This window comes from Anthonomus grandis, chromosome 22, assembly GCF_022605725.1.
Source record: "Anthonomus grandis grandis chromosome 22, icAntGran1.3, whole genome shotgun sequence".
Lineage (NCBI taxonomy): Eukaryota > Metazoa > Arthropoda > Insecta > Coleoptera > Curculionidae > Anthonomus > Anthonomus grandis.
In genome coordinates, this window is record NC_065567.1 from 39,621,155 (window position 1) to 39,647,846 (window position 26,692).

General features: G+C 30.2%; 1 protein-coding gene across 2 annotated transcripts in view; it reads left to right on the top strand.

The window, feature by feature from the left end:
* LOC126748842 (fibroblast growth factor 3) overlaps positions 1-26,692 on the top strand; it is a 180,163-nt gene that overhangs the window by 135,510 nt on the left and 17,961 nt on the right. For both annotated transcript variants that reach the window (XM_050458341.1, XM_050458343.1), the window contains exon 2: positions 4,159-4,262. In XM_050458341.1, the coding sequence (XP_050314298.1) occupies positions 4,159-4,262 (104 nt within the window). The remainder of the gene's footprint in view (positions 1-4,158; positions 4,263-26,692) is intronic.

A 26,692-nucleotide genomic window follows, 5' to 3' on the forward strand; every position in this document is an offset into this window, starting at 1 on the left:
TATTGTGAAGGGGTCGTAAAGTCGAACGATCTTGGTCTAAATCTAAAGAGTAAAGCAAAATTTCTAGTCAATCCCAAAGAGCTTTCTGAACTCGTCATCGTGAGTTTCTTCCCGCACGGTACTGCCAAATATGAAAAATTTAAATGACATGAAAAGCAATTTAAAAATTTCTTCGCTTTTTAAATACAGGTTTTTCTTTTACGAGAAAAGCGTATATTGGTAAAACGAAAAAAGTAGTGCATAGTTACTTTTCTATGTCCGACTATGTATATAATTTTTCTGTATTTTATGTATGTACACAACTTGTACGGGTTGCATTAATTTCCGTACCAAGTTGTGCATCTAACACTTATTATTGAAAATAACGAATAATTAAGAAATACGCGCTTCAGATAGTCGTTTTAATTAATCTCTTTTTACCCTAATTTGTTAGTTCCTGTATGTATGATTAAAATATCATGTAAGAGTAGCTTAAAATTATTATTTAATTGTATTGTCAGTTTCGACGTTCGGTTCAAAATTTTAACCATTATTTGTTACATATTAGAGATAAAAACTAGCGTATTATTAAATGAGGCTTACCTTCTATTTTTGCAAATTCGGCTACATATAACAACATCGCTATACAATATTTCAACTTTTTAACATTATCCATACCACGATGACTACGTTAAACAAGCCCAAAAAAATATAAGTTCTTTGCTGGTCAACACTAAGAACAAAATAAACACTTTATTGCGGGAAGGGGTAACAGTTTTAAAACTTACAAAAAAGTAAAAAAAAACACAAATAGAGAAGAAAATCAATGTGACTCACTCAATACATCTTAATCTACTCTACCTCTAGTTTTCATAAAGGGCAACTTCCTACTAGTAGTACCGTTTTTTATTGTTTTAGAGAACTTATTTTAGACCTTGGTTTTTAAGAAGTTGTTATTCCTAAATTTACTTCAAAAGTATTATTATTAAGTGCTATTTTATGGTTATTTGACCTTCATTTTGGTTAAACAAAAAATATAATCTTTTGCTGGGATATATAGTGCACATCTAAACATGTGGAAAAATTGTTAAAATTATACTTAGCTTACGACATCAAATCACCAGAACTCATTAAATCAACAGAAATTGAACTTATGAGAACTTATGTAGAAATGTTTACAAGCAATTTTAACTTCTTTTGCTTCATGAGACAGCAATAGAGTAAGAACTAATACGTAGATTGTATGGGTTTTTCTGACATTAATATCACACAATTTCTGTTTCGATTGTCGATTTCATCATTAGGCACTTGCACCATGATATCAAGAAACTACCTTAAAAAAAGTTTATTAAATGTCTTTTATTTCTTAATCTATTCTCTACTTAGCACTTTCAATCCACTTTATTAAAGGTTTTGAGTAATGAACCTTGAATATTTTACAAAAAAAAACTAAATACTGTATATGGATATACTGAGTGTTTGGTTAAGAATGATGAATGCAAAAACCGTAACCATGTATATAAATGGAATCAAATATATCAAGAAAATGAATTCAAAATCTTATTAGCGTAAAACAACAAGCGCTAGTTTTATATCTTCAAAACCCAATAGACATAAATTAACAATATGTTAAGACAAATTAGACTTAATTAATTTTTTAAGTGTCTCGACTGATATGTTTAACAGTTTAGTTATGTCAAAACTATATATCATTATTTAAAGATTAAGGTAAGCTCGAAGCACATAAATTCAAAAAATCGAAGAAGTAAAACCTGCTGAGACAAAAATTCCTTATATTTTATATAATACAGGATACTTGTTTTAATATTCGAGCAAATTACAAACGAGGTTAACCATTTTTTATACTTGGCCATAATATGTTGGCTATAGGGTTAATTAAATATATTATATCGAATAAGTATATAAAGCAAGGATTTATTTTTGTCTAGTTTTTTATAATTTGAGTCTGAATATATGACAATATAATATTTGTTCTTTAAAATGGACCAGATACAGCAATGTACATTTGCTTAGCCTCGTTCTCAACAAATTAAACGGATAATTCATATATGAAAATACTAATGGCTTTGGAAAAACTGGTAAAAACTGTAGGCACTAGAAGAATATAAAAGAACTTTATATTTGAAAATATATAAATACTATTGCTTGCTATCCCTTATTAATTATTTCCAGTATTAGTTTACTACTATCCCTTATTAGAAATTTATTAATTATCACTTAACCATTGTTAGCTCATCAATCCAACGCATGCTAAAATATACCAAGATGTACGTAACTACTATGTAAATAAGCTTTGGCTAACAAATCTTTACGAATATGTTTTTGCCAAGGGTTATTAAGATAATGAATCTAGAGTATCCGAAAATGTTAATCAATAAACCATACTCTTAAATAATGCAACTTAGGATACTACAGTAAATTTATTATTACACTTGCGTTCCTGGCCAAGAAGTAGCTTATTTAAACTAAATAATTTTTTGTAAAGCTAAAAAGTATCTAGAAACCTTTTTTTTTGTAATTCCTTTAAATACTCTGTACCTTGATGTGCAAATTTCTTTTACTGTTTGCAAACATGCCACCCTTTGATGTTCCATTTTACAAGATATCATAATTCATGTTTGCCTAATTTACATGTCTGAGGTACAGTATCTTAGCATATTCTAGTTAGAGTATTCTTCAGCATGCAGGGCGAGGGAATAATCCCTTTATTGAAATGCAATACAGCATTTTAGTAAAAAAATTACTTTGCATCGAAAATGTAAACAGAGTAAGGACATGAAAAGTATTAGGTTCCTAAAGTTTTGGATATCAAATGATTGTCATCGAAAAAATAGAATGCGGAATTTAATTCTTGGTTTTTTAAATAATAAAAGTCTAGTTTCAGTTTAAAAAAATAAATTCTATAACTTTAATTAAAATATTCATGTTCAATATGTGAATTATTTTTATCGTCGACATAGTGATCTCACGATAACTTGTGCATTCAAAATAATTTTTTTCACTGAAAGCGGACGTAGTGCGTCTTGCAGACTTGTCAATATGAACAATAACTCTATGCTGAGAAGTATAGATTACAAACAAAATATTTGCACAAGGTAATAAAGTCAGTACCCAGTCTAGCACGTAGGATGTTAAAATTGAATTTGCATTTTGTATGAATTTCCACTGTGCGTTATTAACTGTCGATTAATGACGTATATTGTACCTTCATGTATTGACGTAAGTCATTTAGGAGCCTTCACAGAAAACTTGAGATCGCTTAGCGGCATTAAAGTGTTTTGTAAATAATCATTTGCACATTACAATGGTACATTTAGATATATTTTTCCAAGATGGTGGGACTAAAAGAGTATGTGATATATTTAGAACTGTTTTTTTTGGGGTTCTTCTTTAGCCAGAGGCTAAAATCATATCATCTCAATTAAAGGGCTAAAGTTTTCAATTTAATTGTATAATTTTTTTTTCATTTATAGGCAAGTAATTATTATCGCAGATGTCATTATCTTGTGGTTTCTCCATAAATATAAGTATTTATAATGTAACTCTCTAACATGTGAAAACCTAAAATATAACAATAGAATTTTCAATTTAGTACACTTTTGTTTTTTTTTATTTGTTCTTTCTATATAATACAATAATAAGGTAGTAAATTGAGTATACGTCATATCTACATTTATATGGACATAAAATTCCCAATGTTTAGTATTGCATTTTGCCATTTTGGTATGTGCAATTCTAAAAATATAAGGTCATTAAAAAGAACATAAATCAACAGAACAAAAGATGGGTGTTAAAAAATGTTATAAGAATCATTTAGAATAATTTAATTTAAATTTTGAATAATACTAAAAACAATTATCTGGGCAGGAATAATGTAAGCTTTTGCCAAAACAAAACGTGCTGTGTTTAAAAATCGTTTTAGTAATTCTGAATACAAAAGGCTAATAACTGTCACTTTCTTAGGTAATTTGTGAATGACGAAATAACCGCGTCGCGCTTTACAAGTTCAATGATCAATGTTAGATATTAAAATATTTTCGGCAGGATCCATTTTACTGGATCCGACAATTCTCTTTTTTTAGTTTTGCGACTAAAAATAACTTTTATGGGATTAAAATAGCTATTAGTATTATATTAAACATTTATTTTTTATTTCAGCAATAATGCAGAGAACTACAATAGGAATAGGTCAAATGAAAATTCAAGGCGTCGCTACATGTCAGTATTTATGTATGGATGAATGTGGGCTGCTATACGGATCAGTGAGTTTCTTTTATTTTTCTTTATTAAAATATAATATATATCTGTGTTAGGCGATGTAGATAATTTTAAAAGCACATCGCTTAATAATAGATAGTTGGGGTTTTTAAAGATGGATTATTCATGGTACCATTTACACCAACAATATTTAGTACGTTTTAACCAAATATCAATGGTTTATTTCCAAGATTAGAAGAAAAATATATTATTTAAAGATTGCTGACATAATAATTCTACATCTGCGCATTCATCAACAATTACTCAGTACAAGATAATAATATTAGTATTAAGTAATGAAAACCTTAATATTAGATAAAAGAAGGGTACAGTCACAAATTTCATTCTTCTCCTATTTCTGAATTTTCAATAAATTCTATAATAGTAATTGTTTAGTTATTGTTCAATTTAGAAAAAAAACATTTTTCATATTTCCCCGTATATACTTATTTAAGCTTTGTGTAAGGTATACACGAATACACATAGAAATAAAAATGAAATACAAAGTCTTACTTTATGTCGTAATTTTGAGGGAGTCTTGCTCAATTGATTTTAAGCCGAAGATTTTATATTGACATGGGCCTTCAAATGCTTAATTTTTTTAAAAACAGTTCACTAAAATTTTATTTTTTGTTTTTAATACGTTAATTATGAATATGATTTTATAAAACACACTACCCCATTGACTTAAAAAAAAAATATTATTTTCAGTAATTAAAAATGTCTCTTTCACTTGAAAGCGAAAAATTTGAAAATTTTATTTGCATATACAACATCGGTAATAATTGTTAAAATAAAGTTAATTTTGCTTATTGCCATTAATTCTTGTTACCATTGCCAATTTCACTTTATTTAAGACGAAATTGCGTAAGGACCTAGGAATTATCTTTGACGATAGGCTTACATTTGTCCCTTATACTGACTAACAGGGTGTTCATTTGAAAACTTCCCACCACGGATTTATCGAAAACCACTGTTTAAAAAAAACGCCGAAATACGTCAAAAGGTTTGTCAAAGGGGACAACTTTCTAACCCAAAATTACTTCACCCCCTTTCACCCATTGCCCCGCAGGGTCATCCCCTTAAAAATTTTAAATGGCAAGGGGTAACGAGCAATAGCTTGTTTAAAAAGTCTTTCGAAGTCTTTTATTTTGACATTTGATTTTTTTAAATCGGTCGATTCATTTTCGAGAAAATTAGAAAAATCTTTGTTTATCCTAATTTGTTCAGATAGAAAACAAAAAAACATGAAAATATCAGTTTTTATTTCAATAAGTGTTCAAAATGTTGCCCGTTTTTGGCCAAACAATGATATAGGCGATGTTCAAATTCCTGACGGACATTTTAAAAAACATGTTGTGGGATATCATGGCAGCTGTCGCTAATGCGTTGACGAAGTTCATCCAAACTTTCAGGTTGGGGAGTAAACACAATAGACTTCAAATGACCACATAGAAAAAAGTCTAACGGCGTTATATCACGAGATCTAGCAGGCCATTCTATAGGCCTTCTTCGCCCTATCCATTTATCTGGAAACTCGTCATCTAGCCATCGCCGAACGGAAAGAACATAGTGAGGAGGAACGCCGTCTTGCTCGAAATATATTTCGGCCTCATCAAGTATAGGGTTTCCATCATCATCGATTTGGTTTTCAATGGATTCAGTAATAAGCGGATTGATGGTATTTTCCAACATATCCAAATAAATGTCTCCATTTAAATTTCCGTTAATAAAAAATGGCCCAATCACTTTATTTCTTAAAATGCCTGCCCATACATTAATTTTTTGAGGGTACAAATGCATGAGGTTTTCTACAAATGCATGAGGATTTTTATTACTTCAATATCTACAGTTATGCTTATTACCAAACACATTTAGATAAAATGTGCATTTATCGCTGAAGCAGATATTCTTTACATGAATAGTATTATCATTAATCGCTTCAGTCATTTTTTAACAAAACTCAACTCGCCTATTGAAATCGTCTTCGGTTAACTCTTGCAATATTTTCATTTTGAATGGATGAAATTTATGAAGTTTGGTAACTGCGTGAACCTAATGGAATACCAGTGGCAGCAACAATTTTGCGTAATGACGTATTAGGATTTATTCCAAAATGACCCAAAACTTCAACTTGAGCGGCTTTCAACAGATCCAGTTTCAGTAAAGCACATTGTCAGTCGAGCACATTGATTTTGGGCACCATAAATTAGAATAATTTCCACTCTTTCGGCTAGTGTGTAAACCATTTTGGAAGTAAAATATTCAATTCAACAAATAAATTTTCACTACTCCAAGACTGTCACAAATGTAACTGACGGCAAAATAGATTCTTTATTTTCCTTAGTAACTATCAAATATAACTAAGCAGGTATAAGAATAAATACAGTTTGCCCAGGATATCTGTGTTGATGAAAAGAATGCGGAAAAAAATTCAGGTTGTTATTTAGTTTTTTCCACGTTTAATCTTCGGAATTGCTGTTTAAATTATAAACGCGTTTTAAATTATAAACGAATTGTAGATTAGGCAAACCCTAACGGGTAACATTTTGAACACTAAACACTTATTGAAATAAAAACTGATATTTTCATGTTTTTGTTTTCTATCTGAACAAACTAAGATAAACAAATATTTTTCTAATTTTCTCGAAAGCGAATCGACCGGTTTAAAAAAATCAAACGTCAAAATAAAAGACTTCGAAAGACCTTTTAAACAAGCTATTACTCGATACCCCTTGCCATTTAAAATTTGTAAGGGTATGGCCCTGGTGGGCAGAGGTTGAAAGAGGGTGAAGTAATTTTATGCTAGAAAGTTGTCCCCGTTGACAAACCTTTTGACGTATTTCGGCGTTTTTTTTTTCAAATGAAGACCCTGTATAATGGCCGCTTCCTCAAAACTATAGGGGTTTATAATTCGGAATTGCAGGCAATTCAGCAATTCACTTTCTCTGATAAAGTTCTATTTCTGTTTGGTTCGATCCAAGCTCGAATATGTCTCTGGTTTGGTATCCATCCTATATATCCATGTATCAGGTATCCAGGTTATGGTATGAATAATAAATCCCTTAAATACATTCAAAGGCACTTTTTGAAATATTTTACATTTAGAAAAGATAATACCTATCCAGTTAGAGTTTGTATTCACAATCATCCTGGTTCAACTTAGAGGCTCTTGTTTTGAGTAGAGAGACTCACTTTGTGGCAATCTTGTAAAAATTGCTCAATGATCACATAGATACCCTAAATCTTCTTGGTCACATTTGCTTGCACGTGCTGCGCTCTTTTTCTCTAGAACAAATATTACTTTTGCTCTTGATCGTGTCACAACTAACATTAAATATCAAGGTCATATTTTTATTATATACAAAATCTTCAACAATTTTATTTCTATTTGTGATATCTTTCAATGCTCTCTGAGACATGTAGTTTCACAGGTGATTTTAAGGATTGTTACATAGCGAGTTGGGCAGTCGCCGGAGGATGGAAACCCATGTAAATTTTAAGGGGGTCAATTATTGACTTTCCTGTACATTTTATAGAAAAAATGTAAGATAACTTTTTGAAGAGACCAATCTGGCAAACCCTTGTGCAAAGTTTCAAAAAATTATAATAAGCGAATCTTGAATTATTCAATTAAATGTAATTGCAAAATTAGCAAATTTTCGGTTCAGGAAAAACCAAACGGGCACCAGTAAAATGAGTATTGTCACTGACGTGAGGAAAAGTGTCAATAAGTCAGTGACAGTCGATATTTGAAAACAAGTATGAATTATTTAATCGACGAAAAAATAGCCATAATTAAGTGGCATTATGCGGGAAACAGTTTTAGAGCAGTATCTGAAAAATGTTTTCAGTTTATTTCTCCACCAAGCCCATTCCGTCCATTTCAACTATTAAACGTATTGTCAATAAGTTTGAGTCCAAAGGTACCGTAATAAATAATTGTAAAGGTTCAACTCAGGGTATCGAAAATAGAGCCGAAGAAAGAGAAAACAGAGATCTTAATATTCTACTGAGTGTGGAGGAAAACAAGATGGTTAGTACGAGGGTTCTTGGGCAAGAGGTACATAAACATCATACAACGGTATTGCGCACTTTAAAAAAACACAAATATTATTTGTATAAATTCGAAAAACATCAAGAGCTGCAGGAAGGAGATGAATGCCATTTTGTTTTGAAATGATGGAAAGAGCAAATAATAATAGGATTTTTTTAAGAAATATTTGTTTTACCGATGAATGTACGTTTACCCTCCACAATGAACCAAATGTTAAGAATTGCCGGTATTGGAGCCACGAAAATGAACATCACTTTATTCATACTCGGACACAATATTCCCAAAAAACAAATGTATTTGTGGGAATTATCGGACACCATATGGCCCTTATGGACTATAACAGCTGAAACCTATTTGGACTTTTTTCAAAATCAAATTGGACCCGCCTTGGAAGAAGTTGTTCAGGAAGATCAAATAATCTGGTACCAAATGGATGGTTGCCCGGCCCATAATGCCCGTATGGTTAGAGAGTGCTTGGAAAATGCTTTTAACGGCAAGCACAACGGAATGACTTCTTTTTGTGGGGTCATTTAAAAAGTGTCATTTATAAAAGTGCAAAATTTGAAAATCTAAACCAGTTACAAAACGCTATTTCGTTAGAATGTAATATTTTAAGGTAGTATTAATTTTAGTTTTTTTCTAACTGGATAGGTTAAGAGATAAAGAGTAGATTTAGGTAATCTTCACCTGTTTAGGCAAATACTGTAATTTGCAGGGTTTTTTAAATAAAGACGATTTATTATTATTATTATTATTATTATAAAATTTCCCAATATCAACTTAGTAACGTTAGAAATAAATTTTATGATAGGTTAGGATATTGTTTAGCTGTTAATAAGGGGTTGTTTGAACATTTAATTAATTGATGTTTTTATGTAATTCTCTATTATTTTTAAAAAAGTTATTGTATTTTATTTTATTTTATTTTATTTCATTTTTCCACACTTAGTAAAATATTAAGAGTTCAGTTCTCTCTTTTTTTGGATCTATTTTCGATCTTCTGAGTTAAACATTTACAATTATTTATTGCAATGTCTTTGGACTCGAATTTACTAATAATAGGTTTAATGGTTAAAATGGACCAGATAGGCTTGATGGGAAAATAAATTGAAAATATTTCAGATACCGCTATTGGTTTAATTAAATTCTAAGTATGATAAAATTGTTTTTTTAATAATTGATAATAATAATTGTTATTGGTTTAAATTCACCGTTATATTAAATAAAAAAGTAATGTTAACGTGTCTTACTTTGAATGTATGGTTGTGAGATTGATAAAATGAAAAAAAAAAACAGAACATTTCTTGTATTCGGCTGTACGTCAAATTTGACAAAGCCTGCAAAGCCTTATAACAAATTGTTTGCTGGTGGCTGGTGTCTGGTTTTACCTGAACCGAAAATTTGGTAATGTTGCAATTACATTTAATTGAATAATTAGAGAAATAATATAAGATTCGCTTAATAAAATTTTTTGAAACTTTGCACGAGAGTTTACCAGATTGGTCTTTTCAAAAAGTTATCTTACATTTTTTCTGTAAAATGTACAGGGAAGCCAATAATAAACCCTCTTAAAATTTACATGGGATTTCCTATGTTCCGCTCGGCGACGCACCACCCGGTATAGTACTCATAATTTTATTTCACTTTGGTTAAATTTGCTGCTGTTATTTAGGCGCCTATTTAGCTTTAGCTAGATTAAAATTGTTAGATTTAATGGTATCTCGCCAATGACTTTTTTATCGTACCTATACTTAAAAAAAACAAAATTAGCAATTTAGATCTTAAAGTAAATGAGCAAAATCTACGCATTCTAAGAAATATCTATAGGCATTACGATTATCAATTATATGAGTCCTCAAGCCGTTCACATCCAACACAGGAGTTTTAAAAACAAAAGTTTTCAGATGACCCAATAAAGAAATCCACAGGAATCATATCGAGACTACGAGCTGGTTAAGAGGTCATGCACGTCCAAAATTTTAACGCTTTGTCCGAAAAACGAAGAAAACTTTATAGGAATTTTTTGTTTAAAACGACTGAATGAAATTTCTTTCTGAATCTCTGCATTTTCGTACTGCACAACATACGATGTATGTGCCTCTGTCTTGTGATACCACTTTAGCAATGAATTTCGCTTAAACGGAGTAAAGGAAATTCTTTTGTTCTAGCAAATGGTTTTAAAAATGTATTAATAAATAATGATAAAACCCTTCACTTCTAACAGCGAAATAATTTCATATTCGATTGCTTTCAATATATCACATTGATAAATTTAAATTTTTATTTAAATCTAAAAAGATGGTTGGTTTTAGTTAAATAACTTAATACCATGTAATATATAAAATAGTAGCGAAACTTTAACCACTAGTGTCTTTCTTTGGGCTGCCTTTAATCCAAACATTCATTCTTATGGAATAAGAACATGAACATCGAAAATATGTTCACGTAATTGATCGATGTTATAAAACAATACATTTTACTGCTAATGCGCCATATACATGTACGATTTGTGATCATGGTCGTTTTAAAATTTACAACACTATTACTTAGAAGTATTTAAAGATATAACAATCGGCCAATAGAAAACAGAGTGGTGCTTGTTTATGATATACTGTGATTTAAATTTCACTCGTCTTGTCAACCCAGCAAATAAAAATACGCAATAAAAGAAATACGGATTAAATTAAAAAGTCTTAAAAATTCTAAACATTGTAACTCTAAATTCTAAAACTGTGTAACATATATTGATCTTATCCAAATCTCCCTTCAGTTAAAATGAAATTCACAAACTGTGTAACAATATATATTTAAGAACTATATTAGGTACTATGTCTTAGTATCTATAATGCTAGGTACTCTAAATATCTATTCTTCTAAGCGGCGTATAGTGACCAAAAATGGAAAAATGCCTCTTATAAAATATTCGTCGTTTTAAACAATATTTTTTAATAACGTCAATTTTTTTTATTAGACTCCTCTACATCTGCAGTATAAAATTTATTACTTGAATGTAATTTTTTTCGCGGAAACGAATAAAATATGTAAACCTAGTTTGTAATTCAGGTGGAGGTATTTACACTCCTGTAATCGATTTGCATCATTAATCTCGCATCGTTTAAATAATAAATATATTTGTGTATCATCAGCACGTATATGATGTTGACAATGTTTAAGTGATTTTTCAAGTTGAGATGTTTACAAGAAATATAACAATGGCCGAATTATGCTATCCTACGGTACACCGTAATAGTCAAAAATAAAGACTTTTTTTTAATACGCTGTACTTGATTCGTAAATAATTAAGAAAAAGAGGCACTTTTTATTAAAAGCAATAAAGTACAGAGTTAATTTCAATATTTCATGATCTAGCATGTCGATTGCCTTGGTAAAATGTATCACTAATATTGACATACTGTGGCTCTGATAATATATTCATAGAGATTTTATTTATTAAATAACATTTTTTAGGTAAAATAGTATTTTTCAAACATTATCAAAACGTCTCTATGAGCATTAGATTAGAAGTTAGAGTAGAAGTTACATACCAAGGAAATAAAATTAAAAAAGTCAAGGAATCTGAATTGAAGCAAAATGTACCTATTTCGTAATAAATAATTGTTTTGTTTATTTGTAATTATGTAGATACCTAGATTTATCTGTTATATTGATCCATGCTATAAAACTAAATGCTTTTTAAAGTTTTAAAAATTTAAGCGAAAAGTACGAAACAAGGAACATTATCATTTATTGATAAAATAGAAAGCCTGTTAACTCGAAATAAAATTGTCTTTGTGCAATTATACATACAAATAAAACTAATTAAGTATTTTGTAACTAAGAACTGCCATAAAAATCAATTAGTATTTATAGTACATAAAGCATAACACTAAACTATTCAATATGAAGAACTTTTTCTTTTTTATAGTATGTAAGGTTTTTATTTTTAATATGTAGAAAATGAGTTTTCATTAAAAGCATATATGAAACAGATAATGAATGAAATTATGTGGTTAAAATTTAATTTGTGATAGATTTCAAATTCACATACACTGATTTTCATATACATTCTGGTGTAGTTTAAAATATTTTAACTGAACACGCATATCTGCAATATATATACTAAAAACAACAGGAGGGCCTAATATAAATTCCTGGGGTATACTTTGAGATAATATATATGCATGTGAATAATCGGATTTAGGTATTTTTTTGAAGTATTTAGTTTGAAATTTAGTGCTACTTTGGCAGATACACGAAGCGCCTAGAAGACAAAAAAATAGGATCTGCTCAAATTTGTGCAGAATAGTAGAGATTGATTCGACTATTACCATTTTTAACCCTTAATATACACAGTTATTTTTTATGCCGTAATTGTCAACACTGGGGTCTGACTGACCCAAAATCAATTTTCATAATTTTTAAATGTTACTAAAATAATTAAAGAATTATATTTTTTTAATTCTTTACTAAAATATATTTTATTAATATAAGATTACAAAAAATGTAAAAATAAACAAAATACTCATGACTTGTTAAAAATTAGGCAGCAAAATACACATTTTTAACTTAGAAATGTAACATAAACTATTAAATAAAATTAAAGAAATTCACCCTTGGATATAAAGCGCATTTATCCCTTTTTTCCAAAAGCGTTTGTTGTCTTTCTAGTTAAGTTCCTTGCGACTCAATGCCTAATAAATTTTCTATATCTAGTTTTTGACTACGGATTGTTTTTTTAGTGGCACAAACACGTAAATAGTGGGGTTAGGGGTCAACAAACTGCCAAGATCATACTCTCTTACTATAAAAGCCCTTTGGATAAATGAAGATAAGATTTTAAAGTTCACGCCACGTTGATCCAACATTCCAAAAAAACAAAACATCTTAGCAGCTATATTCTTCTTTTTCCTGGATTACAACTTTCTTAGGTTTTGGTGTATAGGAGAGCAAGATTTTGTCGTTGTCGAAAGTAAAATGAGTTGTTCCAGTTTTGACAAAAAAAAGGTGGTATTTCCCTTTTATTCTTTCTAAGACTTCCAATCATAGTCAATTGATTTTTTTTTAACATATTTGAAAATAATGATACTGAGCTAAACTAAGCATCAACAGTAATATTGCGATTTGTAACTATTATTGGTTCAGACAACTTACGAAGGTAATATTGTGGTACAGATTCGTTCTCAGTTTGACTCTTGCCACAGTATGGTATAGCATTCACCATGTAACCTATACATGCGTCATTAGGCATAATAACTTTTAGCCTGTACTCATCAGGTTTTCAAGCCATATACACTCGAAAGCTGCATTTTCCCCTATAACCCATTAGTTCGTCTATGGTGCAATATTCGTACGGTATATAAGAACTTTTGCAATTGGTAACAAAAATTTTCTAAATGTCACTAATTGCTGCCAGTTTATCACTCTTTTCGCTGCATTCTGGTTGACTTGTAATCAAAACGGATAAAAGAAAGTAAAAAGTTAAAGCGATTAAGTGACATTGTCCCTCTAAATAAAGTATTATTATCACGGATTGTCGAAAGTTCACACAGATTTTTATGTGCATCTCGCATTACCCCCGCTTTATATAGTAAGCCTTTAAAAGCTTTTAGTTCAATATGATCAACACTTCTATGATATGACTGCTGCTGAGTCGGGGCTAATAATGAAATCTTCCTATCGATTTCCTTATTGGACTGAGCAACAATCTTAGACAACATTTCATTATCCATGAGACTCCCACATTTCAGGAAAAGTTCTGGCATTCTTAACATCTCTTTTGACCCCTGGCAAGTGTAAAACTACATTTTTTCTTTGCAAGCGTCCCCTTTTTTCAGGTACTTCAGTACACTAACGATAATTATTTTTGCTGAAAATGGAAACCAAATATATAAAAAAAACTATCGAATCTATAAAATCACCTCTAAGAGTTTCTTTCTGAGTACTAGTTGATAAATCTGCAACATAATTACTATTTTCGCCCTCAATTTCATTTTCCATCTTTTCGCATGGACTAAATAACAATGTAATCAGAATCAGAGTCTGATCTAGAGTCTCCAACAGGCTCTCTCTCTTCATTTTTACATAAAATATTCTCTATTTCACACTCTAGCTCTCCGAGCCAGTGGACAGTGTAACTCCCGATCACACATTTAATTTTTTGAAAAAAAACAATAAAATATTAAAATAGTATACTTAAAATATCCGCCTTTCTTTGATTCCTTTAAGTAACACACTGGGGTCAAATAGACATAAAATTAACTTTGGACGCTAAAGGCTCCACAGTTCTGCAGATTTAAAATAACGCCACGGTCTTACAGACCCCAGTGTGGTAATTAAGGGTTAGGAAAATGGTTTTTGTTTTGAAATATCAGCAGAACAATTTCTAATGATCAACTTAATTAGATTTCCTAAAACTTTAAACATTACTTACGACAGCCATACTTTTCCTAACTTAATTGTTTTAGCTAGTTAAAAAGCAGACAAAATGTTATTTGAGGTCCTAAACTTTTTAATGCATCAAAAATACTGAAAGTGTTAAATTTTATTGCGTAATCTCGTAATCACACCAAATTTCCTGCATATATCCTAAAAGAGCTTAAACGTCTCGTAATAATGTTAATACCATTAGTAACGCTTTGATTTTTAGTAAAAAAAACTGAACAAATCAAATCTATTAAGAAAAGGTTTTTTTAAACCAACCTTTCTGATACATGCATTTATGATGCATTTATTTTAATTAAGAGTATTATTAAGATGTCTAACTACAGCTTAAATCTACAGCTTCAATACAAGTTTCTTTAAATTATCGAAATACTTTATTCAAAAAGTGCCTCAAGATCTAAAAAATTCTGTCGGTCCTATTTAGAACTATTTTAACAATAGGCATTCCTTATAAGGGGTACCACATTTACAAGAATTATTTGTCGGTGTTCCCTTCATAAGATTTTATTACACGTCGTCTACCCAGCTTTCGGATACCTTCTTTATTGGTTTTAACAACAGCTACACAATGTTAAGCCAAATTAGTGAAAAATATTGTTTGTATAAGTGTGTGTAATCCCTTTTATTTACATATTCTAACCTATCGTAATGAACTATTCAGGTAATAAATATGTACACCCCGGAGATCGACTCGATAAGATAATATTACTGTCTTAGTTCTATGCATGACATTTATAGGTACATAATAAATGTCCATTATTTTATAAGCGGCACTTTTTTTAATTCTTTTTTAACTGATGTAATTTTTATTAACTAAATAAATTCCTTACAACAGTTTATAAAACAAATAAAATTCAGTTCTTCTTGTATCTGGTTTAAGAAACTGATTTCAAAAATTGGCACTAGCTTGGAGGCATGCTATTTATTTATAATATTTTTCCCTACTTTCTAAACTTCTACAATATGCTAGTATAACTATTAACTATTCTATAAGGTTTTTTAAAAGGCTCTCTAATGCGTTGATTACTTTATAAACAAGTTTAGATTCTTTCAGTTCATCAACATTTACAGCTAATATGCAATATAAATGTTGTCATTAAAACTTGATGCAAGAAAAGTAATTTAAACTTAATGAATTTTAAATATATAGCATTTTATGACCTCAAGAAAAAATATAATAGTAGATTTACGGTAATATGATTTAGTATGTACTAGTATGTAAAAAATAAAACTGAGATTTGCCGTTGCCCTAGTGTAGTTGTTATGAAGCCGATTTGTCCCGAGTTCAATTTCGCACAATATACTATTTTATTTTTTTTTTTAAATTTTAGTTAAAAAGGAAAGTTCTGGTATGCTTGCATTTATGGGGAGCGAGGGGGAGAAGGTAAGGAATCCGAGCTTTTCTCGACAACGCAGCATATATCGGTTGCTAGCAATGAATTGAGGACGCAGTATATGTTAGTTGCCAGCAAACTATTTATCTATCCAGGTCCGTTGTAGAGGCTAAAATCCTACATAAATCAATAAATTATAACTATAAAAATTTTAACTAAAGGCTGTAGGAGTTTTAGAAGTTTTACTTGCTGGCAATCAATCGGCCGCTAGCTTCACACACATTTTTAGTAGACTTCCGTCGACACCAATTGAGTTTCACGGTTTGAAAGTGGTTTTTGATTATCACAGTAATATTATTTTATTAGGAAAAACTACATTGCTTCTAATAATTGGCGTATTAAAGAATCTAATTGAAGCATTTAAAATGTTTTAACGTTTTGCTGTATTTGCACTTTTATAATTTACACTCTAGGGTCAAAAGTATTTTTGTATTTTGTTTGTTTTTCTTCGGTGGTAAAAAAAATGGTGTGCACGTGTGTATATTTCCCTTTTTCTACTTTTCCTTAAAATTAACAAACTTCCCATTAAAAAAAAATCACTTTTCCACACTTTTTACTAAATATCTATTTCCTACAACTGTGTTCAGTTTACGTACTCTCTAGGATTTTAAAATTTACGTTTTCAACGTAGTGCCTAAAAAATTTATTTTACGCATTTATCTTATTGCGGGCCAAAAAAGTAGACAGGCGAGAGCTAATACTAAATAATATTTGGTTGGATCGATATGTTTTTATTTCTTTTACTACGAAAATTATGTATAAGCCAAAAAATATTTTTTTGTATTACTTCATGTACCAAAGTACTCTCATTTTTTTTCTGCTTTTCTTCAAGTGAGAAATTGTAGGGTTTAAGTAAACTTTGTGGCTTAGAATCTCTTTAACATTAGAGAGTATTCAATTATTGTTTTTTTTTCCGAGACGAGAGAGTTAGTTTTATTACCCTGATAAAGATTATATTTTTTTCAGATTGTTTTTAAATTTTCAAGGTGAGCACAGCATCAGCCAGCTTGTCACATAACAGTTATGGTATGGCAACGGCGGAACATTTATTTATGGCTTGCAAATACAAATGCAGAAGAGGTTTTATTTCAATTTACGACCGCTACATTTCACCCTATATGATTTTTTTGCTTTGCATAAGAAATATATTTTAGTTATTTTAGTGTGACAATGTATGCATCTATTGATATAGTGAAACTCGATCTCAGTCACATCGTGCTATAATATTTTTTACTATTTGTGAAATTTAATATACTTATTTATAGGAACATACATGGTTGATAAATCTTGAAAGTAATAAAAAAGTAAGCTTTATGCACAAGTTCTCACAATTTTTTTCTGCTTTTTTATCCCTGGCTTTAGCTTTTGCAACTTATGTAATTTTGCTGTCACTGATTGCACTTTAATGATTTTTTCTGTAATTTTTTTCCTAAATCTAATAGTTGCTACGAGTCTTCTTACTTATTCTCGTTTTAACCTAGCTTCTTTATAATTTCGTTTTGTACCTTATATCACTTTTATTATTCACCCTATTTACTTTATATTATGTTTTCTGTTCTACGTGATGTCATTTGTTTATTTTTATGACAGACGTAATCTGAATAGATTTTATTGATAACAATTGCGACTTTACTTGCCTCTGACTGAAAAAACTCTGGTTCTGATCAGACTTTCATATTCTGACTGAGTTGCATTCATTGAGTTATAAAATTTTAAATATAATTATCTATAGTCTAATTTATAGAATAGTTTTAATATATTTTTTTAAATTTTGCTTCTTTAATCTAGCTGCTTCTAGTCTTTTTACTAATTACCTTTCAACCTAGTGTAATTTCATATAGCTTCTTTTTTTTTTCTCCAAAATAATATCAACTTTAGTACTTTTAAGTTAATTGATACCATTCTTTCTATTCTACGTTATGTTGGTTTTTCCTTTTTCTGACAGATGTAATCTATTTTCGAAAGTGATAGACAATGGTAATGTAGAAACAGGTAGTCGGACTGACATTATTTTTGTTTTTGGTACAACACGACGTTTCGGTCGGTAAGTATCTCCGACCGTTATTAAGTGTAAACTCAGTTTAAAAACAGTTTACACTTGATAACGGTCGGAGCTATTTACCGACCGAAACGTCGTGTTGTACCAAAAACAAAGATAATGTCAGTCCGACTACCTGTTTCTAGATGTACTCTAAGTAGATTTTACTGATTACAATTGTCACTTCAATTGCTTTTGACTGAAGGAAGTTAGAGACATAGATTCTGGCTGAATTATATTCTGTTAATCTGTCTAATACGTAATGAGGAATACAGTTAATTGAAAAGTCTAATTAATAACATTAAAAAATACAGAAATTCATAGCAAAAATCGTATATAACAATGACATTCGCGACGTCATTTACAATTACGATGCCGACTTTTAGACAATAATTATATCGGAATTACGAGATCTTCTAATTGACGTTACCTTAGAGGTTTTCTTTTTGAAAATAATATAATTCGAGGTTTTTAGGGTAAAATTTGTTGCTAATCATATTACAAGTATTTTTACCCTTTATTTCTAAAGTAACTGACCGTATAGGAAAAGTTCTGCATAAAAAAAATTATTTTTAAACCAACGAAGAAAGTAGAAGATGCCCTGCGATCAGTTGAAGATAGCAGACCTGTCAAGAAAGTCAAAATTCATTATCAAAATTTTCTTCTAGAGGAAGAATAAGTAAAGGATCCTTTCTGGAAGAACGCAGCTCCCCAAAAAATAAAATAATTGAGTTCGAGACATGATTAAAAGTTCCAAGAATAATCATTATCTTAATATTAACTATTTTCTAAAGGTCTGCTTCAATGGAAATTAGTTATACTGAATTGCAACTATGACAATTGTGCTCAATAAAATAACGTGAAAAAATTGTTTCCTTGTTGTTGGGTTGAACAGAGATTCAATCGTAGTATGGAATGGATTGTATTTTAAATCAGGAAATCATATACAAAAATAATAGTTGACGATGATAATTTGTGAGTAACATATTTCTTTTTTGTGAAATATTTAATACTAGTACGTTATGTTATTAATGATCCTATAAAACCTTATCTAAATGATTTATAACTTTTTTGTTAATCCTTATAAGTAATTCTATACCTTTCTATTAAATTTAGTAGCCTATAGGGTAGCCCTAGGATCTTATGTTGGATATTGAGTGGAATTATTTTGCCTATTTATTAGAAAATAACTTCATATATATATATATATATATATATATATATATATATATATATATATATAAGTGTAAAAAATTGACAACTACTTGTTTGTAATCAAAACAAACTATTGTGTTCAAAAAGGTACATATTCCCTTTTTAATAAACAATGTTTATAGTTTGCTCACTTGTGTGATTATAAATATCTATAACATTTACTAATGAATTTAACAAATCATTTAAATGCTGTTAGGTGACATAAAACTTTTGACAAGTTGTATTGTAACCAAGAATTAGTTAAACCAAATAATCGAGTTTATCGGAAATTCAAATAATCAGTCTAAAACTTAAACAAATTCCACACTAGAAGTAGATCATTTCACGTAAGCATAAAGTTACAACATACTAAAGTATAAAATTGCCCAATGTTATAAATATCACTGTTTAATTGCTTTTACCATTTTTAATTTTTAACAGAAACAGTTTAAATGTAGACTTTATATATTACCCAATAAAATTAAATCGCTTACAGTTTTTGTATTTTAGTCACATTATTAAAACAAATATAGGTATTGCAACTAGAACTAGTTTTAATAATTCTTGACGATTATTTAAAAATGCTTAAACTATTACTGTTTTTTGATTCTTATTACAGACCGACATTTCTTACTAGCACAAATAACAATATCTGAGTAAAATCTAAATTTAAGTCAGATAAATAAATAAACTAAAAATTCATTTAACAATTGGTTTTAAAATATCAAATAGAAGCAATATGTATTACTACCAATCTTCTTACCTGCTTATTATGAAACATTACTATAATGCTTGTTACCTCTAATATTAAACAAGTAAGCGTAATATTAAACATACATATACAGATCGTGTTATCGTGAGCTACGTATTACCCAAAATAATGGCGTGTCCCAAAATATTACGCGAAAATCCAGGCATTTTTTAAATATTTATTCTAATGCGGGTTTTACAGACATGACAATGTGTAAAACCCGCATAGAATTGTAATCTTAAAATGTTTAATATGTTGTGTTTTGCATAATGAAAATTAAAGCGTTATTCTAATAAAAAATTAAATATCAAGTCTGATAAAAATATACTAAAAAATCAGAAATAAAACTCTAATACACAAACTTAACAACATATCATTTTCTTTAATAAAAGGCTCAAATAAGCCGCCTTCTTTCGCTAAACAAAAACTTAACCTATCGTAAAAGCTATTTCGCACCTCCAAAAGAGTTTCAGATAAAATGGAATTGGCACCTTCGACAATTTTATTTCGCAACTCCTCTAAATTTGTTGGCCTACTAAATTCATGCTTGTAAATGGTCTGCTTAAGGTAACCGCACAGATAAAAGTCATTTGGAGACAAATCTGGAGATCTAGGAGGCCATTTAATATCGCCAGTCCCACTAATAAGACGGTTAGGAAAAGTATTTGTTAAACATTCTTTTACTCTAGCCGCGTTATGAGCAGGACAGCCATCTTGCTGAAAATAAACCGATCCCAGGTCTACATCAGGTAGGATTTGAATGGCAGGAAGAACTTGGTTTTGCAGCAACTCAAGGTACTTTTGGGCGTTTAAAGTACCTTCAATAAAAAATGGCCCTATAACATTGTCGCCCAAACATTCAATTTCTGAGGATACTGGGTACGAAACTGAAAACTTCTGTGCTCGTTTTCCTGAGACCAATAACGAACAATGGAAGGATTGTGTTTGCCATGTAATGGAAGAGAAGATTCATCAGAAAACAAAATATTTTTTAAAAAATATTCGTTTTCATTTGCCTTTTCCATCATGGTTTCAGAAAATTCCATTTTTCGCTGCTGGTCTTCAGGAAATATTTCCTGAGTTTTTGAATACTTGAAAAATTTGTACCCATATTTTTTCCAGATACGAGCAATAGTTTTATTGCTCATTCCCAGTTCCTCTCCAACACTTCTAGTGGACCGTGTTGAATCAAGTTCTAGGGTACTGCAGACCATTTCTTCCCGCCGTTCTATATCCTGGACCACTTCAACAGGTGGTTCTTGACTTTTTGTGTGGCATTTTTTACAATCTTGAAGACAAAAGATGTCTCAAAATTTGTAACCACATTTAAAACTATTTTTGCACAAGGAATCGGTCTATTCTCAAATGTCACTGAAAACAATCTCACATCTCTACATTGTACTGCCGAATTGCCTCCATAAAATCATTTAATTAGTTGAACTCTTTGAACGAGAATAACGCTCAAAAATTATTAATGCAACGTGCAGTAACACAGCAAAGTGAGGTCTGCTGACTCCCGGTTCAAAAAATAAAAACGAAAAATTCCGCCGCCTGCAAGCCGCAACCAAGCGGTGTTGCCATTATTTTGGGTAATACGTAGCTCATGATAACACGATCTGTATATACACTATCGGACAAAAGTAGAGAAACTTCTAAAAATTCTTTGATTTACGGAAACCATGTATTTAAATTAAATATTTACTACAAATATTGTAGTTCTCAACAACTGCGTTTTTTTTACCGCATTTTACATGCCTCTTATCAGTTGTTTATTTACAATAAAAGAATTCAAATATTTTCGGATGGACATAAGTAGAGAAACCTAAATATCAATCGTCCAAATTTAGTATTTAGTTCGCTTTACGTGAGTTCTGTTGATAGTTTTGCATAGTTTTTTTAATCAACATGCCTCGCGGAAGATATTTGTCTGAAGACCTTCGTAGAAAAATAGTTGATGCACACAAGAGTGGTATACGACAAGTGGACATTAGTAAAACGCTTAATTTGCATAAGTCCGTTGTTAGCAAGACAATTTCTAATTTTAAAACACGAAATTCAACAAAAAGCATTAAAAAAAGTGGCCGCCCAAGAAAAACAACCAAACACATGGAAATGATGATAAAAAGAATTGCCCAGTCTGATCCTCACAAATCAGCAAATAAAATTTTAAGTGAATTACCTGGTGTTAATGTTAGTTCTAAGACCATACAAAGACGACTGAGGGAAGGAGGATTATTTAGTAGAAGAGCCGCTAAAAAGCCGTTTATTAGCAAGAAGAATCAGAAGGCCCGACTCAACTTTGCACAAAAATATTTGCATTGGACAACCAACGACTGGAAAAAAGTTCTTTTTACTGATGAAAGTAAGTTCAATTTGTTTGGGTCCGATGGAATCTCATGGGTACATCGACCACAAGGCAAAAGATTCGATCCAAGATATACACAGCCTACGGTAAAGCATGGTGGTGGCTCCTGCATGGTATGGGGTTGCTTCTCTGGGTTCGGTACAGGACCATTACACATCATTGAGGGTATCATGGATCGATTTGTGTATTTAGACATCCTACAAAATGTAATGCTACCCTTTGCTGAGGATAATTTACCTTTGACTTGGATATTCCTACAAGATAACGACCCCAAACATAAATCAAAGGTTGTCAAAGATTGGTTTTTATCGGAAAATATTAGGGTTATGGACTTTCCTGCGCAAAGTCCCGATCTTAACCCGATTGAAAACCTCTGGGAGGAACTAGACCGGCGTGTAAGGCAACATCAGATCAGTAATAAAAATGATCTTATAAAAGTTTTACAAGATTCCTGGAATTCTATTGGAGAGGAAACCATTATGAAACTGTTGGAATCCATGCCAAATCGATGCCGCGAGGTGATTGCCAATAAGGGATACTCTACTTACTATTAATTTTTCTAAGATAGAAATAAGAAATAACTTGTACTTTTGGAATAAAATTTAGTTTCTCTACTTTTGTCTCATAAATATTTTGTTTAATTAAATTAAATCTTAGGATTTTCTTCTACAATTTATTTTACTTTATACAAATTAAGTCTTAACAATTATTGTTGATTTTCATTATGTGTAGAACTGCATTAGTTTTGAAGTATTCAAATAAAACGCAAATTTAAAAAGTTTCTCTACTTTTGTCCGATAGAGTATATATATATATCTATATATATATATATATATATATATATATATATATATAAATATATATATATATATTTTTGGGTACCACTATAGATTTTAAGTTACATCATAACACAGTTGGCAAGCTATAAAGGAATGAAAGATAGGAACTTGTGGTAAGATGAGGAAAAATTAAATTTGACGGTGATATCGATTGACGTCGCATTTTAATTGAGACTCAATGCAAGGATGAAAAGAGATAGTTAAGCATCCTATAATGACTTTCTGGAATGCAAAAATGAGACTAATAAACACAAATTAAAAAACCTTTCTAACTAGGTAACTTTGACATTTGCTCGCCGGATTCAATACACGGTGGTTATATACCTACCTAACAATCTGGTGTGGCCCTGGGTTAAAGTCTCTTGGCGTGGGCGTTTCTGAATGTCCGATATAGTTTTAGGTTAAAAAGTATGTTAATTTATAATAATATTCCTAAATGGCTAAGCATAAGGCCAAACAAATAACAATTGCTAAAGTTTCCTACCTTGCAAATGTCAAAATTGTTGGACAAAGTGTCAAATTTTTCATTAATTAATATCTAAATTTAAATGCGATAATTTAGTAGAGATGGCTCACAAAAAGTATATTGTATGAATAAAGGAAGAAAAACTGGACCAAATGTAAAAAAAAATGTGACGGAACCATGTAGCCATACTCAACTGGTACCTACTAGCCAGAAACCGACAAACTATAGGAAAGATTGATAAAAAATGTAAGATAATTTTGAATTAGTCAAAACGCAAACAAGGCTGGTTCTGCAGATTCTGAGATCACTTTGAGAAAGAAGAAAGGGTGTTTAAGTAAAAGTTGATGACGCATTTTTATAATATACCTGAAAGTTATTTATAGGTGTTTGGTTGGACAGTGTATAAACTATACGTGTGCTATAATATCTGCTTAATGACCAACAGAAATTCTCAGTCAGCAATCAAGTTTAATTAAAGTGTTTCCTCAATACTTCTAAACACCTTTTTGGAGTTATGTTAAGAATTATTCGCTTTTTTGTTTTATATGATCTGTATATGATTTGTTTTACAGATCGAGTGGTATGCCAGACTAACCACGAACTCGTTAATATGTATGTGATTCTGAGCCAATACCCATTCAAACAAGAATTTAGTTAAACTGTATAGCGCTGCTTAATTAAAATTGTTCTAAATTCTCCAATGAAATAAAAACCGATTAATAATAACATAGTTTTAGCTAATAATAGTATGAAATAAATTTTAAAAAAAACTCTGACTGGAATTGGAAAAACCCTTTATAATACCAGAGGATGATTGTAAATAAATAAATCGATTAGATAGTATATCACGGATACTTATTTCACATTAGATAGCAATAAAAGCAACAGATTGATTAGTGAAAGGGCATAAGACTATTAGGGTCCAAAGAAACTAAAATATTTCTTCTATGTGAAACAATTTACTTGCATTATTTAAAAGTATTGTAATAAATATAATTATAAATCTTTAAAATAAATATTGGCTTTTTCTTTAAACGACAATCGGAGCTTGATTGTGCGATTTTATTTATTTGATTTGATTTGGCTGTTACACATAATACATTGGTAGGATTAAATTTTGTAGGCGGTTTAACTGTGCCATAGGTAATAAAATTAAACAACTCTATTACAATCTCCTTCCCACTCGCAATGAAGTAGCTGAAATTACTTGTTTTAGTAGCTAAGGTAAATAGTTATAGCCTTTCCGCAAGGCATATAAAATTTTTGAAAAACAATAAAAACATATATTTTTTTTCTTTAAATTAGGTACAATTTTAAAAATAGTTACATTAGTAGTTAGCAGACTATTGTGAAAATTTAATCCATGAGACTAAATTCCTTCACTTTCGGTTGGTAAATCGTTTTAAATATATATTTTTACAAATATTTTATTTAGAGGTGTCCATTGAATACATTATAATAACCCCATTTTCATCAATTTTATCGGATTTTAATTTATTTTTAATTTCTTGAAAAGAGAGTTTGTCAACCGTATATGGTTCAAACTATTAATATTGTAACTTTCGTAAATTATTATATAACGTATTGGTCTGAAGAAACTTGACATACTAATTCAATTCATAATTTATTTACAATAATTAAAATATTTAACTTTGCCTCTTTTTTTTAGTATCAAAAGTTTAACTGTTTTAAATAGAAAGCATTATGTTCTTTCTATACGTGATAATAGGTCACTAGATGATTACAATATTTTATGCAAAGATTCTAGTAACAATTACAATTATGAGTGGCCGATATAATTTAATAAATGCACGGAATGATTAATAAATGACTTTATATTAATTTTTAGTATTATAAAAACTAAATCCACATATGTATGTATAAATGAGCACACCGAACCCTTCATAGTGAACCCTAAAAAAGTATTATAAGTGGGCGAATAAATACGAATCGGATTCCGGATGATTAGGCTTACTCTAGAAAATGGGAAAGGAATCTGTGCTGTACATGAATGAAAAGGAAAATCAATGAAATTTATTACTAAGTCGTAGTAAAGAGAGTTGTCTGATTTACCTACTTTCATTGCATCAAACCTAGATTAATACAAACTAAATAATATAGTGTAAGAGAAAATGATAACGGTGTTCCTATTCCTACTCTCCTAGCTATAGTTCGACCCTAATTCAAAGTAAGGAAGGCCGAGAGGTGATAGAGGAACGGCGTGAGATCAAGGCGTCTGATCAAACTTGAGTTGCGGCATTAATTCGTTTACTTAAAGATATTACTATTACGAAATATATAGAATCCGATATAGTTTTTGATAAAGGAATATCTTCATTCCGTAATCAATGCGAGAATATTCATTGCTTTTCTTGTTTTGATATGAGTACCTGTGGTGCTATCTAAAATTTCATCACGGTTTAAAACAAGAACTAAAGTTATTAGGTCCGAAAAGGTAAACCATTAAAACAATCAAGTGCCTCCCACTTTACACTTATACCCTAGCGCTATATAACAATTTCAGGTTAAAAGTCTCAGTGAAACATGAATTAAGGCATCTGGGGCAACAATGTTAAGCCTTAAGTTTAAATTAATATTAATTTAAGAAAATATGAAACAAACTTAGTTGATTGTGCAAAACTTAGTGGGAGAAATAGTATTCTAAATCGTATAAAATTTAAAACTTTACACTAGCAGAGCCTTTTCCTCAACCATTGACGAACGAATTTTGCTGTTGGTTTAGGAAATCGGTAAAACATTTCGGTTCGCTCTTTAATATGACACATTGTCTATGCGTATCATGTTGCCTGTTAATTCATGGGTCTTAACACCCAAAAAAGAAATTGACCAGTTTCCCATTGCCATAATTTTGTATAGCGAACTGGTCACT